This window comes from Haliaeetus albicilla, chromosome 8 (assembly GCF_947461875.1).
Source record: "Haliaeetus albicilla chromosome 8, bHalAlb1.1, whole genome shotgun sequence".
NCBI lineage: Eukaryota > Metazoa > Chordata > Aves > Accipitriformes > Accipitridae > Haliaeetus > Haliaeetus albicilla.
In genome coordinates, this window is record NC_091490.1 from 19,188,945 (window position 1) to 19,215,000 (window position 26,056).

The 26,056-nt window shown below is 42.3% G+C and overlaps 2 protein-coding genes across 4 annotated transcripts in view; both read left to right on the forward strand.

The window, feature by feature from the left end:
- Positions 1 to 4,712: 4,712 nt before the first annotated feature.
- On the forward strand, positions 4,713 to 23,100 carry EPHX4 (epoxide hydrolase 4). Of its 2 annotated transcripts, none has more exons than XM_069789222.1 (7): positions 4,713 to 4,848; positions 8,622 to 8,707; positions 12,145 to 12,302; positions 14,340 to 14,468; positions 16,581 to 16,684; positions 17,634 to 17,782; positions 22,161 to 23,100. In XM_069789222.1, exons 1-7 carry the CDS (start codon positions 4,807 to 4,809, stop codon positions 22,393 to 22,395), a joined length of 903 nt encoding a protein of 300 aa, XP_069645323.1. In that variant the 5' UTR covers positions 4,713 to 4,806; the 3' UTR covers positions 22,396 to 23,100. The 2 variants fall into 2 exon arrangements, with proteins under 2 accessions (XP_069645323.1, XP_069645322.1); XM_069789221.1 differs by lacking the exon at positions 4,713 to 4,848 and adding an exon at positions 5,522 to 5,842.
- A 1,465-nt stretch (positions 23,101 to 24,565) lies between these two features.
- BTBD8 (BTB domain containing 8) overlaps positions 24,566 to 26,056 on the forward strand; it is a 44,280-nt gene continuing 42,789 nt past the window's right edge. The window contains exons 1-2 of one of the 2 annotated variants that reach the window (XM_069789223.1): positions 24,566 to 24,884; positions 24,983 to 25,168. In XM_069789223.1, the coding sequence (XP_069645324.1) occupies positions 24,769 to 24,884; positions 24,983 to 25,168 (302 nt within the window). In that variant the 5' untranslated portion in view covers positions 24,566 to 24,768. Of the gene's footprint in view, positions 24,885 to 24,982; positions 25,169 to 25,292; positions 25,423 to 26,056 lie in introns of those variants that run through there. The other variant, XM_069789224.1, reaches the window with a different exon arrangement.

The following is a 26,056-nucleotide window of genomic DNA, read 5'->3' on the forward strand; positions in this document are numbered from 1 at the left end:
GATTATTTGTAATTGTAAAAAAACGTTTCCTGGAACTCTAATTTCAGCAGCAAATCCTGTATACTTGCATGTCTTTTAAGGCCCAGACACGTTGATATTCTGTTTAATGTATTTTATGTTAACATAACATTTGGATAAGGGTGCAAGCACATTTGCCAGATCGTTCTGGTTCTTCACATAAGGAAATTAGCTAAAACATCCCACCTCTGGCTCCAGTTTGAAAGGCTTTCTGATTAATGCAAGTTTTTATTAATGTTGGGATACTTGTCTGAAGTAGAAACTACAATGTAAAAACCCTACGTTCTCACTGATTACATATAGCTATCTCAAATTAAGTACGGGACTAATAAAACATTGTTTTATAAAATTAATACCAAAACACAATGTGCATTACAGAAATGTTGGGTGGAAGGGGCCTCCTTGAGATAATCTAGTTCAGTGGTCTCCAAACCTTTTTTGTCATGCACCCCATTATTAAAAAATTTTAAGCATGCATCCCAAGATGTGTATTTATTCATTTATAAATTATATACATGTTCTACTGTACTAATATATTATTTACATTATTTTAAAAATACACAAAAGGGGAAACTAAAAATATTTTAAATAGTGTTTATTTAATTTTGCTTAGTTATTTTTATTTTGTTTATTTTATTTTGTAAATTAAAAAAAAAATGTTTGTATTAAATGTTTTCGTCCCACACTCCACTTTGGAGGCCACTGATCTAGTTGAACCTACCCCTTAAAACTCTCTCTCCCTATGGAGACCTCTGGTCTATCCAGCTCCTGGATCAAACTTGGAAGTGAAGGTAACACTGCCAGTGTTGTGGTGAGGGTCTGCCACAGACACACAACTAAGTAAACTAAGTGGACAAGACCTTCTACAAAATAACTGAATTTTCAGATAAAGGAAATAAATTTCATCTAAATTCATAAATGACAGCTAAAGTGTGCCTAAAAACAGTAGCCTGGTCTTTCAGGTAACAGGCTGATGAGCTAGTGCTATCTCCAAAATACCTATTCTGCAGGAAAGTACTACTCTGTATCTTCTGCCATTGCTGGAATGGTAGTATTTCATTCAATAGCAGAAAGAGTGTATGCTGACAAATGCTCAGATTGGGGTATTGCCCCTTGAAACGTCTAAGGAGGTCTTTCTACATGAGCCTTGCCAGGACGCATGCTCAAGTGTATGTTGTTTGGGATATTTGAAGTACTTGGCTAGGAAGGGGACTTAGGGTGAAAGGGTGGGTTGTAACGTAAAGTGGTGCTGTTAGGATGTTGTGTTTTACATCCACATCAAAAGTGATTTAGGCCTGCCTTCGCTTACAGTTTATACATCATTAATAGCTATTTGGCCTGCAATCAAGTATTACAGTTCACATTCAGGACTCCCTACCTTGCTGTCATCTGGACATACTTTCTGATTGGGTTAATGCAAGCTCAAGATCTCTTGCTTTGGAAATACGAGGTGACAGAGGGAAGGGCAAGAATTTATCCTCTGCATTTCATCCCTTCTATATGACTATATGGGCATTGCTAATGGTATGAACTGGTACTTTCACTCCTTCAAACGCTAATTCCAGCTTCCATGACTCTATATGGTCATGATGACTTAAAGTCATAATGTCACTGCTGCTAATGCTAATCTGATAAACCCTTTATTTGCAACCCACAAGTCACTTAAAGAGGATAATCGGCTCCTACCTCCAGACAGAAGGCTGAGTTCGGAGGAAAGGGAGATGGCCTCCAAATGTAAGTGAGCAGCAAGCACTGTGTTTGCCCAAAGCTGTCACCACACTGAAGAAATACCACTTGTGTAGATACCCCCTGCAAACAACAAGCTGCTTAAACAGACTAAATATTGTTAGTTACCTAACAGTTAAAATGTGTACTAAGTTCTGTCATGCCATTAATTCACCTTGATCATTTGTGAAAATAGCTGCACTAATGTGTCATTTTTATACTTGTGTTTACACTAGTAGATTGTATCTACACATTAATGATGGGTAAGATAGTTAAAAGCTTTAAAAAGTTCCTCTGTCACTAATAAACAGAGCATGTTAAATTTTTTACTATCAGCTATGAGTTGGTCAGGCTGGAGGCAGAGTCAGTGATGTGCAAAGTTGTCCTCTTTTGTCTCAGAGAAATGGGATTAGTTGAACTGACAAAAGATAAGCAGGCAGATGGCAAATTATGGAGGGCAAAGCACACTGTCAAAGCACTTAAGACCATCTGCCCTGGGGTTGGTTTGGCTTGGCACCCATTAGAACAATAATTTAGAGCAGAAGATGAGAAAATCAAAATATAAGGAAGACAGAAAAATAACTGTTGGGGTTCTCATTTTTTCTTATTCATATGGGATATACAGAAGATTCTAAGCTTTTTTTCTGCAAAATGTTGGAAAATGTGTGGAAGGTATTTGCCTTGTACAAACAGGTTTGCCACACGTACGTAGACAGTGTGGTCCTAGATTACAAAGAAAGCACTCCTCATTAAAAGAGGAATTCTATCACTTCCTTGGCAAACAGGACAGCTAAGGTAGCACAGCTGGAGGTGCCTAGAAATGCTGAGCTAGGGTGTGTAGCAGGGTGTGCAGCAATCTCATTGTGCAAAAGCTGCTCAGAACTGCTAGGTCCCCAGCACCACCTTTTTCTCAGCTCTGATACTGGATCCATATCTAATATCTGGAGATAACATAGCTAAATTCCACAAGCAAAAGGTTTGTATAATGTAGAAGTTTGACATAGAACTACCTAGGTAGTTAGTGATGTATAAACTAAAAACAGACTTAGTTCCATTTTTGTGGAAAAAATAGCTCTGCTGTTTGTACAAGAAATATGGTATAGCTTGGCCAAATACCTGCTTGTAATAAGACACATCATGGTTCCATCTTTAATCCTTCTTGTATTCTAGCTGGCTACTGTAATTTTGTGAATGCTGTGTCTAGCCTGTTGCTGAGTTTTCATCAACCTTTCTTTCGAGGTAAGCGGAAGCTTGTGGTCAACTCCAGGATTTCCAACCTTGGTTTTCCAGGGTTTTTTAGGGGATGTTTTCTACCAATTCATTCTGATTACTGGTTTATTAAGGAATTTGATGACTACTGTGATATAAACAACAACATTGGTTGCTGTGCTCCTGCCAAACCTTCTAATTTATCTAACTGGGTTGCTGGTTTACCAAGGTGCACTTTAGGGGGAAAACCCTGCTGCAGCTAGTCTGCTCTTGAGAAGCTGTGAAGGCTTCTTCCCTACAAAAAAAAGGTTATTAGTACAAAGTCTGATGCACAAAAAATTAGCTATATGCTAATCCTGGGGTTGGTGGTATGAGTAATCTGAGCATGAACGGAAGGCTCAGGCTTGGTAGGCATGATTCATATAATCCTACTGGAGTCTGCAGAGGTTAGTGTCTTAACTGAATCATCAGCTTCTGATGTTGTTCCTTCTCTTCTCGCCCAAGAGAAGGAAGGAGCCTTAAACAGCCTAGCAGCTTTTTCCCCAGCAGCCTGATAAAGCTCCTGACCTTAAGTTTGTAGGGCTCACATTCAAAGAGCAGGGATCGAGAACAGCGTGATTCAGCGCTGTCAGCTGATGTGGGTTGCTGATAGTTCATTCATGTTATTGATAAGAGGAAGCTAGGCAGCTTTTTACAGCAACTTGAAGATGTTATCTTTAGGAGTAAAAAATAAATTCAGAGAATGGTTTTGTATCTTATTTAAACTTTAAAATGCATGAAAATGCAGCAATGGGCAATTCTTTGTAACATTCCTTTCTGCTGCTTAGGCTTTTTATTTGATTTTTAAAAAAGAAGAATTTTGAACTTGTTGAAACAGGCATTAATTCTGTCACTGCCTTCAGTGGGACTAGGATTCAACATCAGCGTCTATATTTGTAAGTCTGAATTTAGAACAAGTAGGAGAAAGCATTTGGTATGTTACAGACAAAAATTGTCTACAAGCTGTGTTCCATGCACAGTGAAAAATTATATGTATTCCGTCCGCATACATGCTTATCCAGTTTGGGGTTTTTTTAAATAGCTTGTTAAATTACATATCTTAGAGCTAACAGATGCATGGTGTCTTTGTACCAGCTTCTACTTGCACTGCTGGACAGAGCAAAAAAAATTTCTTGGAAGCTAAGTTCTAATCCTCCAAATTCACCTGAACCAAGAAAACCTTTTAGTCTTCATCAAATTCCAAGTAAAATTTGGCAGCACCACCCCCACCCCCAAAGGCAGGCAGTTGCCCACAGGCCTATGTTATTAGCTGTGACTCTGATGTCGTCTCTACAAGTCTCGAACCTGGCTGTACCCTCTAGTCTGAGAAGCAAGGGGTTAGATCAAGGAGTAAAGGTGAGCAGGCTGTGCAGTGAGGTGGGTCAGGACTTGTCAGGATTTGACATGCAAGCTCAATTCTATACTTTTCTTGTAGTCAGCAACTACAATGTCCACATTCCGTTATCGCCCAGAACTAATAAACTCATTTTTCATAACCTGCATTTTTATAACCTGTAAAATCAACTGCTTATAATAGGTATGCTTTTTCTTACATTTTTGGATGACACGAACCATTCTGATTCAAAATTACCCTTTCCCACCCTGCATATCAGTAGGTCAATACCAGGTATGTGCCGACTGGAGCCTCTCTTCTTACCCCAGCATCTGTGGCCTTGTATGTGACTGTGACTCCTTGGCTTGTCCACGTAGCAATTTACAGCTAACGGACAGGCATAAGATTGTTCAGCTTCCACCGTCAGCCTTGTGTGGCTGAGATCTCGGTACTAAATTAACTCTGCGGGAACAGAGCTAATAATGATGATCCAACTTCCTTTAGTAGCAAATTTCTCTACTGGAGTAAGTAAAGTTTAAAACGCTATAAATTTTGGTGCTGGAGCTCAAAGTTTGTGTCTTTTTAAGAAATACTGTAATAACTGAAATTGTCGTACGTTTACAAAACCATCTTTAAATGGTAGCGGTGTAAGCGGCACTGAAAGAACGTACAGTCTCGAAAAACACTAAACTGCAACCGCACCGCCGCATACCTACGCGCTTCCCTTCACACGAAAACAAGGTAAGTGCGAGCGGGTACGCGGTGCGAGCGGGCAACGCCATCGCCTGCGAGGACCTCTGGCAGGCACCGGCGGCGGCGGGGCCGTCCCGCGTACCCCCGGCGCGCTTTTCGCAGCGACACTGCGCGTGAGTTTGGGTGTATCTGGCAGTTCCGTCAGCGCGGGCGGCTCAGCGCCGCGCTCCGTCGCTCCAGGGGCCGATCCTCCTTACTTCGCTACGGAATAGTTGGGGGGGCGGGGGCGGCCCTCCGTGGCCGAGCGGCTGGGCGCACCCCCGGCCGCGGCGCCGCCGCCCCCGCCGTGCCGCCCGGGGCCTAGCGCGCCCGGGCCGCGCAGCCGGGCGGGGCGGTGCCGTGCCGTGCCGTGCCGTGCCGGCGGCGCGGGGCGAGGGCCGCGGGGGGCCGCGAGGCGGGCGGGCGAGCGCGCCGCCGCTGCCGGTGCCGCCGCTGCCGGTGCCTCCGCTCGGGCGGCTCCTGGCGGCGGCGGCGGCGCTCCGAGCCCCTGCCGGCCGGCGGGGACGGCGGCGGCGGGGCCCGATGGCGAGACCCGGCGCTGCGTGCCCGCCGCCCGCCCGCCGGGTGATGGTGGCCGCCCGGGCGCTGCTCTTCTGGGCGCTGGTGTACAGCTACTGCGGGCTCTGCGCCTGCATCGCCGGGCTGCGCCTGCTCTGGAGCATCGGCCGGCGGCCGGGCGAGACCTTCCGCCGGGTGGTGCGGGAGAACCCCCCCGCCTGCCTCAACGACCCCTCCCTGGGCACCCACTGCTACGTCCGGATCAAGGTGAGGGCGAGGGCGGGGGCGGGGGGGGGAGCGGGCCCCGCGGTGCGCACACGCGCCCCTGCCGTGCAGGGCAGCCCTGCCCGCCCTCCGGGGCACGCGTGTGCACGGGCAGCGTGCGCGCTCCCCTCCGCACACCTGCGCGCCCCCGTGCGCCCGCGCCCCCCTGCCCCCGCCCCCAGGGAGCGGGGCCGGGCTCGCCGGGGCGCGGCGCGGCGCAGGCCGGGCCCGGCCCGGCGGCCCGGGGGGGGGGGGCGCCGGCCGGCCGGGGTGCGGGGCCCTCGGCGGGCGGGAGGGGCGCCGGGCGACCCCCGGTGTGTCGCAGCCCGCCTGCGGGTACGCGCCCCGTCGCGCCCCGCACCCTCGTCTGCCCCGCTCGCCCCGTTCTTCACGGCGTGCCCGGTTGCGGCCGGGAGCGCCTGTCGTGCGTCAGGGTGGCGGGGAAGACGGAGCGCGCAGAACTAAGCCCTGTCCCCCAGGCGGTGCGGTTGAAGCCGCCCGTCGGTTCCTACACTTGCCTCGGACCTCTGCCCGCGCTTTGCTCCTCCGCCGAATGCTCTAAATGAAGTTGCGTTAGCTTGGTTTCTTTCGTAGTTAGGGGTGAGCAAAGAGCACGCAGCAGATTTTGTCGAGTGTTGTTTTTAATAAAACGAGCGCAAAGATCTCGGGGGTCTGGGCGGACGGTTTTGTGCCAGGCAGTACTAATGCGAATTATTGAGCCTCTCCGTTTCCCGTGATTGGCTTGTTTTCTTTTTCTGACGTTATTAGGAGGCACGTGCGCGCTTTTTTACTCATATGCCACGTTCTTTTTCTCTGATAGAACCAAGCACTAAGTGAATGGGTTGGTGGGGAAACGAGGGGTAGAGCGGTAATAAAAGAGCATTTGGGGGCAAGACAAACTGCTGTCAATATGACAGTCTTTCACTCATTTCAGGAAATACGAAACTCTTGCCCTTGGATAACAGCAGGCTAAGGTGTTACCTTCCAAACACACGTACCCTACCGATCTGTACAGATTTCAACACGACAAAGAAAAGAGTCTGTTTTAGGAAAGATGGCAACATCCTGTGACTGTTTTGGGGGGCAGAAAAAAGGGGACAGAAAGGAGCAACTGAAAAGGTAGAGGATGGGCTTAGTTTGGGGCACGTGACGTTTAAACTGCTGCTGTACAAGTGGTGACTGAATTTGTATGAGTAAAGGGGATGCCCTTAAAACTAATAGATAGATTAAAATAAAAACTTTGAGGGTAAATCCCTAGAGGACACTAACTGAAAGCAGCGGGATGGAGGAGGGCTTACCTGCTACTCACTAACTTGAGAAGAGAAACTGTGGAAGGAAACTGAGAAACTTCTACTTTTTTAAGTATAAAAGGATCAAAGGAAGAGTGATATGGAAAATGGTGAAGGTGATGTAATGGCCTTAAAATTTACTAGGAATTTATTTTTACCTCTAGGGACTTCAACTTCATTGGCATCCCAGAGGAGACATATCAGTGTAGTTTTGGGCAGAACTGAGCAAAAGTCCCTATTATATCCCTAGTGAGTAGAAAAAACCCTAGATGTTCCCTCTTTAGAGCCCTTTCAAGAATCAAGACGTTAAGTTAATGGGTTTGTAGCTGGTTAGTGACTTAGCAGTGCTAAGGTAGCTCAGAGAATTTGAAGCATCTCTGGCAAGAAAAACTTTTTGTATGTGTTTGTGATCCTTGGCCTGATATAAGCCCTTGATGTACAGCAAAGGCATGGGGGTTTCTCCCGTTTTTAGAACAGCAGAGATGGTGCAGGCTCTGACATTTGTTCAGGAGCTGTACAACCTTTCTTCCTGCAGTTTCCTTCACTTGACTTCTAAACAGCATGTTGTATTTTGTGAGATAACTCTTTTCCCAACTTCTGTATCTACTTCTGTGCTAGAACTCAGTAAACCCTCTAGGTCATAATTTCAGTTTATTTAAATTCTACTGGATTCGACCTTGAGTTAATGTAAGCTTGTGCACATCCATTCAGTTCAATGGCATTTCAGTGTTCAGCCTCTGCACTGCTAACAATAAGTAACTTGCCTGCTGGTAATTCTCATAGGACCCATTTTCTTAAAAGATGCATCAGAAATAGTGACTATAGACAGGGCAGAAAGAAGATTATAACATTAAGGCTTTCTTTTCTGAAGCGAGTCTGAAACCTTGAACAGTAAAAACAAGCAAAAACTACTTGCTTTCCAGTTACTTAATTTTGATTGCTTTTGGTTCTTAAGAATCCACTCAGTCCTTTATTGTGCCAGAATGCAATGTGATTGTTTTAAATAGTTGCATACTTTTAAATAGTTACAAACTAACTGAAAGTTTGAAAGTGCATTTAAACTATACTGTCTGTTAAAGTCTTTCCATAAAGCACGTGACTGGTCTCCGTGTGAAAGCAAGGTGCTAACTTCGAGAATAGTCTGCATTTCCTAGCCACCGTGCCAGGTGGTGCTCTTTCAGAAATGTTAGCATGCTTATGGCTGAACTGGCACATAGTCAACATAGCTTGACATGTATTAAAGATGGTCCTCCCTGGAAGAAGCTGTGGCAGCCGGGCGGGGTGGGGAATACTCAAAATTGCCAGGGTGTAGCAGATACCCGATCTCAGAATTGCAGAAGACTTTAGCTTCAAAAGCTGACAATTTGATTTTTTTTTTTTCAGGGGCAATATATTGTTTCTTAGAATATTGTCTGAAACCATATTCATTCTCAAACCCCAGTATAGCAGTTCTGTGCAGCAATAAAAACATGCTTCTTTTTCTCTCGTTTTAGGATTCAGGGTTAAGATTCCACTATGTGGCTGCTGGAGAAAGGGGTAAACCACTCATGCTGCTGCTTCATGGCTTTCCAGAATTCTGGTAAAAGTCCCTACACACTTTTCTTGTATAAAAGAGGCTGCTTAAGATACCCAAGAGTGATCATCTCAGCTTAAGTATCCCCAGTGTGATCCATTTTATGTATCTATGAGTACTAACCAATGGCATGAAGTTTTAGTAGTGAACAAACCATTCAAACATTTTTTGACTGCAGCATCCACAAAAAATTCCTGCAGGCTAACGCAAACCAACCATCTTTTTTTGCACGGTCAGTCCATTTTTCCCCAAGTATGTACACTTCTCTTCGAACTTTGGGGAGGAGCTGCTCATTTTTAATGAATTTCCTGTTTGAATAACATTGGTACTATATGGCTAAACTTATGAACTATAGCAGAGGGTGTTAAAATAAGGATCCATTATATGTTAAGTGCAATATGGATCGCTACATTTATTAAAAATTTAATTTTTAACTAGGGGAGGGGAAGAAGAACTATGAGTTCTATAGGCCTGATTTCAGAATGCTACTCAGGGAAAAAGGTTCTATTATTAGTTCATCACAAGATGAATGATGCATCAAACCCAATCCTAAATGTTTGTTTTTAACAATGAAAAGCAGTCATGTGTCTAATGATTTAACCAAATTGCTCAGGCTGTTATTGCCAGGTTTAACTAGTGAAGCATGGCTTACAGAACTGGCACTGAAAAAACAGTAAGGGAGTAGGGGAAGTGATAGTGCCAGTAATTCAGCCAGTTAAACGATCCTTTTCCTTTCTAAACTCAGATATGGAGTTAGGGTCCACTGTTGGAATTGTGATCTTTCAAGCTGGACTCAGGTCATTCCATGATAAATTGACCCAGATAAAGCAGAGGTCAGTTCTCTTCCCTTAGCAATTTCCTATAGATACTATTGGCCTTGAGGATGACGGTAGAAAGTCATATTTATTTTAAGATAAATTTTTGAAGAGGTAGATTGTCCTAATAAGAAATTGCTGTCTAAAAGGATTAAAACTGTAAACTTTCATTAAAAAGACAGTTAGATGGGGAGGTATGCATATTCTATGCAAGCATTATGCATACCTGGCATAACACATATTCTAACACAGTAAGACAGCTGAGACTACAGCTGATTTCCCCTATAGTGGGAATAATAACAGAAAATTTAGCATTTTTATATACGTATTCTACTGAGATCTGGTATATTACTTTCAAAAAGCAGAAAGCTGTTCTTACAGTTCAGAATGGTGAGTCATGCTTTAAGTGACAGTTAATATATTTTATTATCTGACCATTCAAAAGGAATTAATAAGAAACTGTTATATGGGTCACTGGGACCACCAATAGCATAGTTTATGTAACTGTTTTTAAAAAGAAGACTACATGCTAATAGTCTATAAAATAGTCATGCTACCAATACTGATGTTGGTTTGTTGATTCAATCAGTGAAGAATTTTGTATGCAAGAATAGAGATTGTTCTGAGAGCAGAAGATAAAATAATCACAATTTAAGAGATATCTAAAGCAGCGTCAATTTTGTATTGTTTGGTTAGTTAAAAAAAAAGGATATGATTTGTAGTTACAATTCTTAATTGTAACAAATCTCTGCCTTCCGGTGTCTCAAGGTTATAAGTAGGACAACCATAACTGGACAATACTGACCTTAGCAAGTGATTGAGAATGTCTGAAGATGAAAGATCACTTAAGAATATAATGCACGAGAGCTATTAAGTGCTTTAGTTGTATAAGAACTTGAAAATCAGTACCAATGTTGTGGAAAGACAAAATATTTGAAATTGGGCATAATGTGTTGAGACAGCTGGGTACCTATAAGACTTGTGTGTGAGCTGCTGAATTTTGTACAAGCTGCCTTTCAGAAATAATGTGATCAGAAAGTCACAAAATAGTTTCCACGATTCCACCGCATGAACATGAAAGCATTCACCAATGTTTCCAAATTCTGCTTGCAAAGCAGCTGTCCGATAGTTACATTTCATATGTTGTAAAAGGATTTATTTGACTATAAAACCTACCCATTTGGTAGGTCAGACATTTGGTGATTCTTGGACTGTTGTGAAAACGGAAGATGAGGATAGGAAGTAGACATTTTCTGAAAACAAAAATAGTATATTTATTTATTTATGGGCCTCCTTGTTTCTTCTTAGTGAAATATATAGGATAGCTACAGCAGTTACCATGGCAAATTCAGCTTCCAAATCATTGTATAATGCCTTTAAAAATTTCATTCCTGGAGATAGCTAAATCTTGTATTTGCATTATGGCACTGAAATGAAAAGGTTCTGACTGTTCTGTTTTTATGAATACAAATTTCTATAATTTATCAGTGTTACTGTAACATTACTTATGTCCCTAATAGGCTGGAGGCAAAGCTAAGGTGGAAGAGCCAATGGTCTGATATAGACACTGTTTGAATTGAGGTAGAATTCTGTGCATCACTCTTAGGATCACTGATGATCCAAATGTTACATAATTTTTATCTGAGACTGTTGAAACAAGCAGAAGTAAAAGCTAGATCCTAGCACAGAGGGATGCAGCCATTATTATATATGCCTAGAAGGATCATGTTTTTCGTATATCTTATATTGCAGTATAAGATAAGGCTGTGTCTGTCTTGGTACTGGCTATTCTGTAATTTATTTGGTTTCAATAACAGTTGAAGGGCAGGTAGTTCTTGCAGGATGAAACCCACTATTTTCTTGTTATTTTTGCTTCATAACACACATCTAGTCACTACATACTATTACAGAATGAGGAATAGCCTTTGCCTTTGTCTGAGTTCGTAATTTTGTATGTCTTTTAATATGTGTAATGTTACCACTCTCTTCCATAGAAACACAAGCAATGAAATACTTTCTGTAGTACCAACACATTGAGAGATAGTTCTAGAACAATTCTGGTAGTATAGAGACACAGATGAAAGTGTACATAATATAAATCATATAAACTTCACCAAGTTCATGTGATATTCATTGTATTTCTTTCTTTGGTTTATTTAGTGTATGAATTATCTGCCATTCCTTTTCTGACAAAACACATGCCTTGAGGCGTGTTTCCCTACTCCATCAAAATGTGTGAGCAAGCCAGGGAGAAGAGAAAGCTTTTCAGACCTTACTTTTTTGATGGTACTATAGCTGCAGGGATAAAACAGAATAGTCCTCTGCATGTTCTGGTTTCTGCCTGCTTCCTTTGCAGCAAAGGGACCATGCCAGGAACTGCTGAAACACCCAGGCTCTGGCCATGCCCCCTTTCTGACAGCCGCACTTCCTTACTGGGGAATTCAAGAAGGGAGCACAAAACTGTTATAGCCACAAAGGACCACCAGCGTACCACAGAAGGAAAAAAGAATCTTGTTGCAAAGCCATGCTAATTTACCCTCAACTATTTGGGAGCAAAAGCATTGAGTACATTTTGGTATCATACTGCTTGACCTTATAACTCCAACTTTTTTTTTTCCCCTTTGTTAGGTATTCTTGGCGCCATCAATTGCGGGAATTTAAAAGTGAATATCGAGTGGTGGCCCTGGATTTGAGAGGTTATGGAGAAACAGATGCTCCTTCTCACAAAGAAAATTACAAGTTAGATTGCCTGATAACAGATATAAAGGATATTTTGGAATCTCTAGGTGCGTTAGTAGAAGACAAACTACTTAGCTCATAGATGACTTGATTTTCTGGCAAAAATCCCATAAAGATCTAGCACTGATTTTTTTTAAAAACTGCATTCTCTTTAATATATACACATAACAGATATGTATAGATAAAAATCTAAGGATACTCATATTTTATGGACTGTTATCAATGAAAAAGGTTTGTTTTCTAATTGTGATGCGTATGTCAGTGTAAACAATATGTAAAGGTGATTTTCCATCATGGGTTTAAAAAAAATCTTCCCTATGTGCTGTGAAATCCAGCAGTACAAACCTATGGTCTTTTTCCCTAAGAAGGTCTTTGCTTACTCCTAACCATTGCACTTAGTGGATAATGTTCTGGATTAAAGTCTAATAGCACTTGTAGACCAAAGAATTTAAATCAGTGACGTTTTTCTTGCACAAACAAGATAGAATAAATACTGTGGGCTTTATAAAGATGATGACAGTACATCTGCTGTATTAAAAAAAAAAATCCCAAAATACTACTCCTGCACAGTAGTCAGTTCTCAAGAGCTGAATCACTCTGTCTTATACAACAGTGAGAAGAACAGAAGGGAGAACAAGGGGCACATTGCTGCTCCCTGTGGCAAACACACAGTGTAATGGTCTAGAGCTGAAGTGGGTCTGCAAAATTTGCCCCTCTGAGTTCAGTTTGAAGTGTAGCTGTTCTGGCAATAAATTTTAATACCTAGTGAAGGGTATTTCCCTTCCATTCCAATAGCAAGACAAGGGATTAGACTGTCATTGCCTGATTCATTTTAATTCCCTGGGTACTCTAGGGATAGTGAAACAACTTACTGTATTTCACATGAAGAAATAGTAAAACAGTGATTCCAGTTCTAAAATCTGAATTTAGGATTTGCTCTGCTTGTGATGTTTGAATATTGTCAAAAGATTGGGCAGGCAGTCTCCACACTGTGTTTACGTTTTCCAACCTTTGCTGGTTGTGTTAATCTCCATGGTAATGCCATGGTTATGCTTGTGAAGCGCTCTCATCATAATTCAATTTCATAGGGATTTAAAATTTTTTTGGAAAAGTATTTCTGATGCTTGTTATCTTTGTTTGCTCTAACCCCACATTAAATTCTTTTGGAGAACTTGATTACATCAAAAGTGCTCCAGAAGATTTCTATTCAAGAGAGGGGTTATAAGGTGCGTTGACAACTGTGTCCAAATTTATGTCAGAATTCTAAACAGTTTGGCTTTTATACATTTCATTTGTAGTGTATGTGCTCAGCATTACAATCCTCAATGAGGAGGATGATGGTATCTGACACTATAGTATGTATTCCAGCAGTTAGGCTTTCAAAAACTCAGTCATGATTTCTCTCCCTCCTTTTATTGCTGTTAAATTGCCACTTTATCGATGAAAGAGTAAGTATGTGAATACCGAGAACTTTAAAAATTGCCATCAAAACAGTATATGGAGAAAAGCTACAGGTCTACTAAGGATATAAATATTTGTATTTATGTGTGTATATATATACATGCTATATATGTGGCTATTACGTATAATGCCCACTTTTTGCATAATGATGATGTTCAGTGCTTAGATAACCTCCCATATTCAGCGAAATTCATAAGGATTAGTTTTGTTCAGGAGGGGCTCAGGAGATGGCTTAGTCTTTCTGTCTGCAGTTTTAAACTCCAAATACCCTAAACGTACGTGCATTATAATGGCTGCAATTTGAATTGTATATCTGACCCTACATTGGCCAAGATGTGAACAGGGTGGCCATTTGGATACCAAGTGACTTTAGTTTGAGGTAGTATAGTTAAAGTGTAATTGAAGTCCAATTAAATAATTTTAATTATCCGTTAATTTTTTAACTATAATAGTGCAATATTTTTTCTTGCCATTAGTAATGGAAGCAGTGCAGTATTAAATAGTTACATTAATAAATGTGCTGGACCTCCTATTTTGCCTAATAATTATTTTATTGTATGTGATAATTTGTATGGATACAAATTCTACTGAAATAAAAGCACAAATCTGTGTTTATGTGATAGGATACAACAAGTGTGTGTTGATTGGCCATGACTGGGGAGGAATGATCGCTTGGTTAGTGGCTATATGTTACCCTGAAATGGTGACTAAGCTGATTGTGGTTAATTTCCCTCATCCTTCTGTGTTTACAGGTGAGTTTTATAGTAGTCTTTGTTAATCCAGAGCATCTGCATTTTCATTATGATTCAGAGTGTTTGCTTTGAGGTTGGTAAAGAAGAACAAGCTACTTGCCCCTTTAGATGTTCAGTAGGTAAGTTGCCCGTACTCAGTGCCTGTCACAATCTGGACTGTATGTTAGGAAGCATTAAGGTATCAAGTATTTGACTTTTGGAAATAATTTATTGTAGGAAGTGGGAGTGCTTGCAACCAAACTTACTGATGTTTTTCTTAATCCTTGAAGATCCACAAATATAATTTTCATATACGTGAATCTGTTTTGTACCACTTTGGCAGGATAAAATTCCCTGAAGAAGGGTGTATATTGTATTACACCTAGGTTAAGTCCTCACTGCATTATTAAGTCTGCATAAAACAGCCTTTGTATAAATGTGAATCAGACATTAGAATTTAATCGTGATTTGGATGACAAGTGACAATTTATGATCTGGTACAATATTCATTGGAACAAGACAGCCTTTCCGGGCCACTTACTAGAGGCTCAGGAAGGTACTATTAGTGAGCTGAATTCAGGATTTAGGTGCACTAGGAGAATTTGTTGTGTGATAGGCTTTGAGCTTGTCTGCTACCCAGAATTACAAAACATTTCATAGGGATTAGATCAACATTCAGTAATTAAAATGGAAGTAGTATCTCACTGATTTTAATTTCTTCAGTTGCTGACCTTACCCTATTTCCATTTAAAAATTCATCCCATTTACCCAGAGATAGTTAAGAATATTTAGTGCAGCTTTCATTTTCTTTTCAGTTGAATGTAAATCTGACCTTACACCACCCTGGAATCAGAACCATTCACACATGTTGTTCTCACAGTGTTCTTGAGCACCTTTCTAGGATATTAAAGAACATTTTGCCAGGTAGTTAGGCCTCACTTACACAAGGAAAGGTCTGTTCACCACCACCTGAGCAAGCGGGAGCTTTTTGCGGTATTTTTCACTGAGAGCAGGAGCCAGGCTGTATGGAAGACAAATACATTTTAGTATAGTATTTCTTCGTATTTGTTTGGATATTTGTTACAGTACAAAATCTGTTCTGTAGCTTGATAAAGTCTCCCTGGATCAAATTTGTTCTACTGTGGATTAAATGAAAATATACAGTTTATAAATTGTGAGGAAAAGTGAACAGTGTTGATGATGGTCCATCAAGGAAAAATATAATGGGTGATGCAATTTAAGAATGTATAAGATAGGAAAGCTTAGAAGATAGCTGACACTTCAATTTATTTGTTTTAAAACCCATTTTTGTCCACCCAATTTTGTTTTAAAACCCAAGTTGTTCAAAATTAATATTTCAGAGAGATCTCCTATGTTGGGAGTGCAATTTTGCCTTCCTGAATTTGCATCTGTAAAGGATAAGTTCTAGACTTCCTAGTACCTGCATACATTCTGTGCTTGCTTTGAGGAAGTTAGATATTTGAATGTCAGTGTTGGCTCTGCAACTCATTGGAGACACAAAATTATAATTAAAAAAAAAAAAAAAAGACTTAATGCAAATTTGGCTATATCATTTTCTTTTGTTATATATGCTTCAATGTCTTTAAAAAGTGATGCTATGTAATCTCGATTACGGTTCCTGAAATTGCCAAGAAGACAACTGTTAGAAAAATTCTGTACTTTCATGAATAAGATTGATGCTGTCTTTAGAATATAAGTGGATTATCATCTACAGATTTCTGTGCATCATGTCTTTGATGAGAGAAATACTTAAAGACTTCTATTTATGCCTCTTATTCCACAGCTGACAAAAATGCTTTGGACTAGCTACACAAATAAATCTCTAAGTGAAAACCTATGATGCAATTAAACTCTCCAGTGTCACTGCCCTCGCCTAATCTTTGGCAGGCTTCTGGTTTGCTGACTGTTTCTGTTAACACATATAGAAGAAGTATGTTTTAATGGCCACATCATATACTTACTCCTGAAACAATAATCATCTTTTGTCACATAGCATGCTCTAATGTAATATTTTTAGAACATGCCTTTTAAGTTTAAAAAATAGTAATATTAACAGTAATTTTGTTTGAATCATCAGTTTTCATTTTTAATTCATGGGCATTTTTGTTTCAGAATACATTCTACGACATCCATCACAATTGATTAAATCTGGTTACTACTTCTTTTTCCAAATGCCATGGTTTCCTGAATTCATGTTTACAGTAAATGATTTCAAGGTGAGCAAAATGAGTGCTCTTGTTTATATATTTAACTATGAGTGATTGAAGAATTGCTTCCTATGTTCATCTCTTCTGATGTAGTTATAATTATAACTGGAAAAAATACAGAGCTTTCTGAATTTTCTTATTTAGCTTTATATCTTTATATAAAGTAGGATATAAGTGTGTATAGTCTCTGAGATTAACTCCTGCTTTTGCATTTCTGGGAGTTCAGGTACATACTTTTAACCTCCAGCACTACAGTGCATAACTCCACCTGGACAGTCAGCTGGTTTTACTTGTGCCCATGCCAGTGGGACACATTTGGTGCTTGGGGAACGCCTGCTGACTTACCTGAAGCTCCTGTGTGCAGTGGGACATCCTCTTATCCCTCAGAGCCTGCTACAAGGCAGGCAGCCTGGGTGTCTGGGCATCAAATTCAGCCAGGTGATTAATTCTGCCTGAGGAACCAACAAGGCCAACACCTTGTATAACCTTAAAAAAATAAGTACAAGTGTATAAAAAGGGAAAAAATGGCTGCGGGCGTGCATCCTCCGACATGCATACAGCCCAGTGCAGAGCTCCAAGTGCTGCGTGCACACAGGGCACAGCAAGCTGGGGAGGTCCTGAATCATTCTCCCTCCCACCCTGTCAGCTGCTGGGGTCCATCCCAAAGAAAAGTCTGTGCCTGCGCTTGCCTTTGCCTGTCACAGGTGGCAGGTCAGGGTGCAAAACTGAGTAACTTGGTAATGCTGGTATTTGGCTGTACTTGATAATCCTGAAGTAAGTTATACCAGAAATAAGTTTACCGTGTGCTTTACACATAGCTCTCTAAAAAAGCATTTAAACCATTCATTATACTCTAAACAATGCATAAATAGATTTTAGAAAGATGTGTCCTGTTAAAGGAGAGAAATCACGTTTTCTAGCTATCTTACATAGTGGCTGCTTATGCTTCCTTTTGTAGGTTCTGAAAAGTTTATTTACTAGCCAGGCCACTGGAATTGGAAGGAAAGGCTGCAGATTAACAGCAGAGGATATTGAAGCTTATCTCTATGTCTTTTCACAACCTGGAGCATTAACTGGACCCATTAACCATTATAGAAGTATTTTCAGGTCAGTATAACATTCTGAAACAAGGTAAAATATTCTAGGGACCCCTGGAGGCCAAACGTGGTATTGCACCTTCTGCCGCTGAAGTAAAAGAAAAACCGCAAATTCTGAAGTCTCACCAGGTAACAAATGCATTCAGTGTCAAGCAGTGTGATGCAAAGTGAATTGTATGATGTATCCACACAAAACGGTGAAACAGCCCGAGTGCAGATAAGGAAAAGCTTTGTTTCAGAATCTAATAAAGCAAAAGCCCTTCCTTGTTCACAGAAGCCATGGCAATCACAAAAACATCTCTAAATAATACTTACAAAATTAATATCAATTAATTGTTGGCATTACGGTTCATATTATCTAATAATAAAATCTATGAAGAGCTTATTATTAGATAATACTGCTAGATAATATGGCATCCAAGTACGTTGCCCTCACTTGTAACTTTACAAAACCATGTCTGACTTTAATTTTATTCTGTGTGGGCTGGTTTGCTTTTGTTTTTTTAAAAGATGGGGTAATTTGTTTTGTAACTAAGCCTAAAACTAACCCTAACTCTTTTTTTTTTTTTTTTTTTTTCATTCCTGCTTTGGTCTTGTCAGACTCACTGGCAGCAGTGAGCACATATAGCAGGAAGCATGCATAGACTAAAATTGAGAGATAGTATCATAATAGGAAATATTTTTGCAAGCTTAATATTTATTTTATTTTCTCAAGCAGTTTTCTAATGGTTTTAACTTTCTTGGAAGGAGTTGGCTTGGCCTTAGAGACTGACACCCCCTTTTTATCTACCAAAAACTTAACAGGGCCAGAAGGTCTTTCACTCTGCATATACTCTATTTATGACTTACAGCCCTAACTTGAAGGACTATACCAAGAAGAGTGGGACTGAACTCTTCTTTATTGCCTCCAGTCTTCAACAGTGCTAAATCTCCTGCATGCTTCTCTAACACAAGACCAGCTTCCCAATATTCTTTAAAAATGACAATTCTCTTCCTTCCCTGAACTCAGGCAGTAGGTGTTTGAAGTAGATTAACTTTTCATTTTCCCTGGTCTAATTTAGTGCTACCTTTACTGCTCTTTCTGTGCCTTCCATGCTGTCACTGTCAGGAGAGTGGTCAGCAGGGAAATGCTGGGAGGAAAATAGGGATCTGAGCTAGGTGCTGCCTTGTACAGGCTAAGAAACAAAACTGGAACGAGAAAGTAGAGAGGTGGTATATTTTCTTCTAAACAAGATAACCCCAAGCACAGACGCCAATGGGGAATAAATGAGATGGCTGTGCTGGTAACAGTATACTTATTTAAAGCTATGCAGAGAGTGGCTGAGGACATCAGCTGGCACGTCCAAGGGCGAACGGGGAGCTCTGCGGCTGCATGGCAGCTCCCTGGCCCTGCAATTGCACTGCAGGAGCCCCAAGGGTAGGGCTAATGAGGAGCTGGAGAGGCATGGGCGCCCGGAGCCTTGTTTGTTACATTTGCCACAGCACCTCGCATCAGTGAGTGTGCGTATTAACCAGATGCTTCTCTGACAATAACAGTGAAATATCTGTGATAGCTGATAGCTGAATTGCTATGGGATTCAGATAAGATGAATGTAAGAGTTGCATATGTTTAAACTATTGTTCCAGGCCTTTTCAGGCTCAAAAAAAAAGCCTAGTATCAGTTATTAATCAGAACGTATCTTTACAGATATTAATTCCTCTGTGTGTATGTTTGTGCACTGTTTGCTTTATTTTCCTAATGAAAGTATATCTGTACTGAATTCAGAGAATATTATTTTAGGTGCTGTCAGCCACAATTCAGCAGCCTTTGGACATGAAGGAAAAGATTAGTCTTCAGCTCATTCAGTTCTTGCCACCAATTTTGATGGTCACCCTTTATGGGATCTGAATCATTAAATATTAAAACTGGATTGAAATTTTCACTTCCTCTCATATAACCCATTAAGCAGCACTTAGATACGAATGACGTATTCACCATAACTCCCAGTGGGCTGGCACTGGTGACCTACATGTTAGAGGTTTCCAACTCATTACTATCTACCTGGAGTTTCATTCTTCAGAGCTTAATTTTTCTGGAAAGTTATTTCCAAAGAGATGATTGAAATCGCCTATTTCCATCCATCACCAACACATCCTTGTATAAAGAGCACAGCAGTTGTTTCTTTCACTATACTTTAGATACAAACACTTTTGTAATAAAAATCATAAAGCTTTTGTGTCATGCTTGGTTAAGAGAGATAGGTAAGCATTTGAAGTTTGAATTTCTTCTGATACGGCATTTTTTTAGAAAACGGGATTAGTTCTCTTATAGCAGTTAAGTATTTCACTTACTTGTTTACAGAAAAACTGTATAACAGTGCTGTATGAAGGTTTGAGTCTGTTTTTCAAAGACTTAAACTTCACGAGTGGAACTTCCCTTTCTAAATATGAAATCTGCATGTTAATCCTTGTTAAAGGAGATTTCTAGAAACTTCAGGCATCATATCATGTCCCATACTCCAGGCTGAAAAGAAATATTGCTCATAGGCAATGAAAAATGACAGGTTGTTTATCTATGCAGCATGTGTAAAAAGCCCAGAAGAGTTTTCCTAAGTGAGGCTACAAATCTTGCAAGGCACGTAGACACAAAAGAAAAATAGTAAACCCTACGGTAGTGAAAAAATACACATATAAATAGTGAAGAGATCCAGGATACTGGATTTAAAAGGCAAAGAGGTTAGTCTAAATGCACTGAATCAGATTATCACATTATCAGTTTTTAAAACTGATACTATGAATAAGCTATGGTTCAGTGGGTGAGGTCAGGTGTTTGCGAAATGAGATTTTAAATCCACTGCTACAAAAGCCATTTTAAGAATTTTCCTAATTCATCAATGAAAAATTAAATTATTATTTAAAGTGACCTTTTATTAATATTTCTTGACATCGTGTGTAAGTAGAGAGGAAGAATGTCTTCAAAGTCTCAATTTCTTTGTCTTATTTTAAACTAATGCATGCCATCTTCTTTGTCTTTCCCTTTTTACAGAGCATAGTCTCTTAACTAACTCCTAAGTTTCAACCTAGCACTTAAGTATGTCATAAGTTTTTTTTCAGAAAATCTTTTTTATACATTACTGGTTTAAAATAATCATGTTTGAGCATTAATATAATAGAGATTTGTGTCTGATCAGATGCAATCTGTTTTGAATTGTCACAGCTAGTCTGTTACAATATGCGGCTAAGACTAAACAATTCAAGCATAAATTAGATAAATTTTTCAGTATCTTTGAAATAGATGAGCTGGAATAAATTCTGGTGGGTTAGTATGGTTTATGTTGAAATATATTGTATTAAGAATATATTGTATTAAGAAGAAATAATAAATTTTTACTGAAAGTTTAAATAGGTCATTGTGGTGGTATAATTTTTATTAACATTTTACTTTCTAAGGGCTTTTCTTGAAAATACTCTTCAAACGTCTTATAATGTATTTATCTTTAAATGCTTTCTAGTATGCCAAAGCTCTAGGTTGTGATGTTGCAGTTTTAAAGAGGTTATGACTCCATGAAAAGCAAATTTTTAAGGAACAGTTTTCTTTCACTGTGTACAGTTGTAGGTATTTAAGTCCAAGGCCTTCAAAAACATACTGTAGCTCTTTGTGAAGGGAACTCTGATGCACTTCGAATGTTAGCGTGAATTTCGTAGATGAGTGAATGTAACAGAATTCAGTTCAGCATTTCAGACACCAGTGTTCTATAGAACATCTTTTTCTACGAATATTTTTATTTTTAGCTGTACTACATGATATTTAATTTTGAATAAGTCTGAAACACTCTAGCTGGTATCTTCCATAGTGTCCAAAAATGGCAGCCTGCCATTTCCTGGATGACTGTTTTCTGGTAAGACAGTTTGGCTACTCAGCTAGCTAGATGCCTTGAATACTGTAGTATAAATGTGATTCAAAGCATCATATTGCATTAAAACCTACTTGCAGTAAATAATGCAGGTTCAGAAATTTGCCATAGCATTCATCCACCAAGGGAAAGCCACTGACCTACAAAATTCTGGCCATCTTGTTCCACATTCGCTTTTACAGGTATCATGGGGCTCCTGAGCTGTGCATCATGCTGAAACATCATTCATGTTCCAAAAGTAGGACCTCTGTTGAAATCCACTGCTAGTTACAGACATGTTACAGTAAAAGTATCTTCTAACAATTTCACCATCCTTAAAAACAAAGGACTTTGAGTCACAGGAGTGTTTTCTTGGTATTGTAGGAGATATCCTGCAACCTAGAACACTTGCCGTGAGATTCACTGAGTTGATTTCAAAAGCGAAGTTGACTGAATTCTGTCTTGGTGATTTCTTTGTTAAAATAAGACCTAAATAAGTGTGTTTTATTTTTAAAGCTGCCTACCTCTGCAGCACCATGAAGTCATCATGCCAACCCTGCTGTTATGGGGAGAAAGAGATGCGTTTATGGAAGTTGAGATGGCAGAAATTACACGGATTTATGTTAAAAATCATTTCAGATTAACTATTTTGTCTGAAGCCAGTCACTGGCTCCAGCAGGATCAACCTGACATAGTGAACAAGTTGATATGGACCTTTCTAAAGGAAGAGACAACAAGAAAAAGAGAATGACTGTTCGTACATGTTTTAAGGGGTCTACATAAAAGCTTTTCAGATTTAAAAACTAATTGTTATCAGGGCCATATTTCCAGCCTGCCTTCTATTTTGAGCTCTGTTAGAGAAAAGTGTTTTCAATGTACTGTACATTTGGACACCAATGTTACTGCTAAAAGAAGTGGTGAGTATGAGAATGTATGATACCAACATTGGTTTTACCTGTATACTTGTATTTTGCACATAAAAACACCTGCCTTAAGATATATATGTATTTGTACAGAAAGAAAATCATGGAAAGTTGCTTGGTCTTGTTTTCCCCCTTGCTTTACAGTTTTCATGTGTGGTGCCTTTTACAAATTTATAATGAAACAATAGAGTGGTGCCATACTGAAGGAAGTCATGAGTTTTCATTCTAGATTCACCTGAATTTTTTTAATGTATTTTACCATTAAACAGTAACTAACTCTTTTTATTATCTATATTTTAGCATACTGAATGATTGAAAAATTTCTGGGCACATTTCTAGTCTTCAAGTGAATAATGATATGTATCTTGTTGTATTGTTGAATGCAGCTGCTTTGTGCAATGTGTTTTTCTTTCTTGACTAAAAAATGGTAAACCTGTACACTCGACAAGTCTGAACAAGAATGCAAAATTAACTGATAACATGTATCAAATCCACCTCTGTCTAATAAAAAGGAACTTACACTACTCCCTTTATCTGACTTGCTATGGAGAGATTTCTTACTGAAGCTAAGAACTGGGTTTGAATAGCTGAAGTGTGTGTCCACTGTGCGGCCTTCCTCATGCTACGATTGTTGTAGTTTCTTGGAAATAATGCCTCATTGTTGGCATTATCCTTCCTATGTTAGCAACTACTGTTCTTGTCTCCAAGAACTGCTGCCAAGTTCCTGTGTTTATAGGAGGAAGAGACACAGTCATTATGGAAACAGAGGGTAGAATTAACTTGCATGTGGTGGCAGGGGAGAAGAAACGTGGATGCTAACTACGAAGAAGAAAAGAAGCACGAAGTGTGAGTCCCCAGAGGAGGCGAGTCACTTGCCTATAGGGTTTCCAGAGGCTCCCACTTCACCTGCAGAGCAAGCGCGGTGCCCTGGGAACAGGCAAGGATGAACAAGGACCCACGGGGGTAGGCGTCAGAGCCAGCTGAGCCTGAAGCAACTTTCCACGCCAGAGTAGAAGAGAGCTGACAGTTACTGGGGAGTCCCAACAGGTCCCACACCGCCATGTGCACCGTCTCTTTCGAGCCACAATGTCGCACGCAGGTAGTTGGTGCAGCTCGCTCGCGTCATGCTCCCGAGAAAGTGGATGGAGGGGTGCTGTCAGCCGGGCATTACCTCGTGGCTGGGGATCTGCTTCCTCTGATGCAGTTTGCAAAATCTGAGGAAGAGTCCCCTCAGGATCGTGATAACGGTATCGATCTCACCTTTTCCGCCCATGGCTGGTACCAGCCTTTCAAGGATAACTTTCCCCCGATTATTTTCAGTGTTTATCGACTTAAATGGTTACATGCTGCTTCTAGTTGAAGTTGGAAGGGCCCTTCCTCGTGTCGGAAGGGTGTTGTAGAGCGACTTCTATCGCCTACGCAGCACTTCAAGGTCTTGGCAAGAAAGCGGGCGCTGGGGAGCACGGTTTTTCCTGAGGAGCCCCCACCCGCTGGCAGGGACCTGCTGGCCGCCAGCGCGGCCGCGGAGGGCTGCCTACCGGAGCCCCGGCTTGCGGGCCGGTGCTCCTGTTCTCTGCCAGAAGCGCAGCAGGTGGCCTGGTAACGGGCGCTAACCCAGAGCCAGGCTCTGCTTTTAAGCCAGCCGGCGCTGCTGTGCCGGTCGGGGCAGGCAGCGGTTCCGTGCGATGGCGTTACTACTCTTCTCGGAAAGAGAGCGGCAGGGAAAAGACGGGACTCTACGGCCACCGGGGCGGGGACACCGGGCCCTGCCCGGCGCGGGGCGGCGGCCGGCAGAGGGCTCCCTCCCTGCGGCAGCCGCGGCTCCTGCCGGCCCCGCCCCCCGCAGGGGAGGGAAGCGGGGAGGGCCGGGCCCTCCCGCCCCTCGCCGGGGGGCCCGCGGCGAAGGGCGGGGCCGGGCGGAGCGCCGCTAGCCCTCATTGGCGGAGGCCGCTGCTGGCCGCGCCCCCCGAGAGGGAGCAGGGAAGGCGGCGCAGCCCGCACCGCGGGGCTCCCGCGGCTTGCCGTGAGACGGTGCCTTGGCTGCCGGCGGGGCTGGCGTTGGCGGGAAGGGAGGCGCCGCCCCGGTTGTTTTCGTGAATACGGCGGGCCGCCCCTTCGGCGGCGTCGCTAAGGGACCGTCTGTCAGTCCCCGCCCCGCGTCGCCGCCGCCGCCGCGCCGGGCGCGGAGCGGCTGCTGGCACATGGCGCGCTGCGGCGGCGGCGGCGGCGGCGCGCCGAAGGGCCCCGGCCCGGCGGCGGTGGAGCGGCAGCGGCTGAAGCAGGCGCTGGCCGAGCAGCTCCGGCAGGACCTCGGCAGGTAGGCGCGGGGCGGTGGCCGAGCCGGGAGGGGCGGCTCCAGGCGGGGCGCCGGGCCGGGCCGGGCGGGGAGACGGCGGTAACGGTGCGCTCCCGCAGGCTGCTGACGGAGGGGACGCGCTCCGACGTGACCATCCGCGTGGGCGAGGCGGCGCTGCGGGCGCACCGGGCGGTGCTGCTGGCGCGGGCGCCGCGGCTCTTCGCCGGGCTGGGCCGGGGGCGGCCGCCCCGCGAGGTGCTGCGGCTGGACGGCGTGGGGCCCGCGGAGTTCCGGCGCTTCCTGCGGTGAGTGGGCGGCCGCGGCGGGCGGGAGCGCCGGGGCAGCGCGCACCAGCCTGGCTCTCCTCGGGCTGAGGGGCTGGCCTCAGCACTGCTTCTCCTGTGTGCTTCCTCTTCTTTTTTTCCCCAGTATGAACGCCTGTTCTAAAGCTTTCCCGTTCAGAGCAGTATCTTCGTAGCCTTCCTGCAGTGTTTGCAGAGGACTTTCCTGTAACTTACTAATTTCCCTCTGCCTTCGCCCCTCTGCTGACAGCACACAGGTATACTCTCCGCCGTAGCGTGTTTTTTATGGTATGTAAGGCCTTGTAATAGAACAAGAGAAAAAACAGCAAAAATCTTGAATGTATCCTTTAAAATTGTCTGTGCCTACTAATACCCTTGTTAGCAAGATTACCGAGTGAAAACAACAAACAAAAACCACTCTAGTGTCATGTTAAAAAAAAAAACAAACAAGTTATGAATCTGGAAAGCTAGGAGGACTCAGTCAAGTTAGATGAAGATACATCAAGAGGATGCATCAAGTTAGAAACTGCGTGGTCATCACTTAAGTCCCAGCGATCCATGGCCTAGGCCAAACACGGCACAGCTTTCCTACCAAACTGGGATCCCAGAGCAAGGCATGCCACACTGTCAGTGCAGCGTGGGGGCTGGCTGCTCCCCAGGGACTGGCACAAGGGCCACCGTGTTTTCCCATTGCCAGCTATTACCACGTATCTGACGTCTCGCTTGTCTTGCTCCAAGCCTTTAGGTGAGTACATGAGGGGTGTTGGCCAGTGCTGCCACCAGACCTTGCAATCCTTCTTGCCTGTAAGTGCCTCTAATCCTTCTTTCAAAGAACTGGGCAGCGCGTGTTTTTCTTTAATAAAGCTGTGGTGGTGCCACCTACCTTCTATA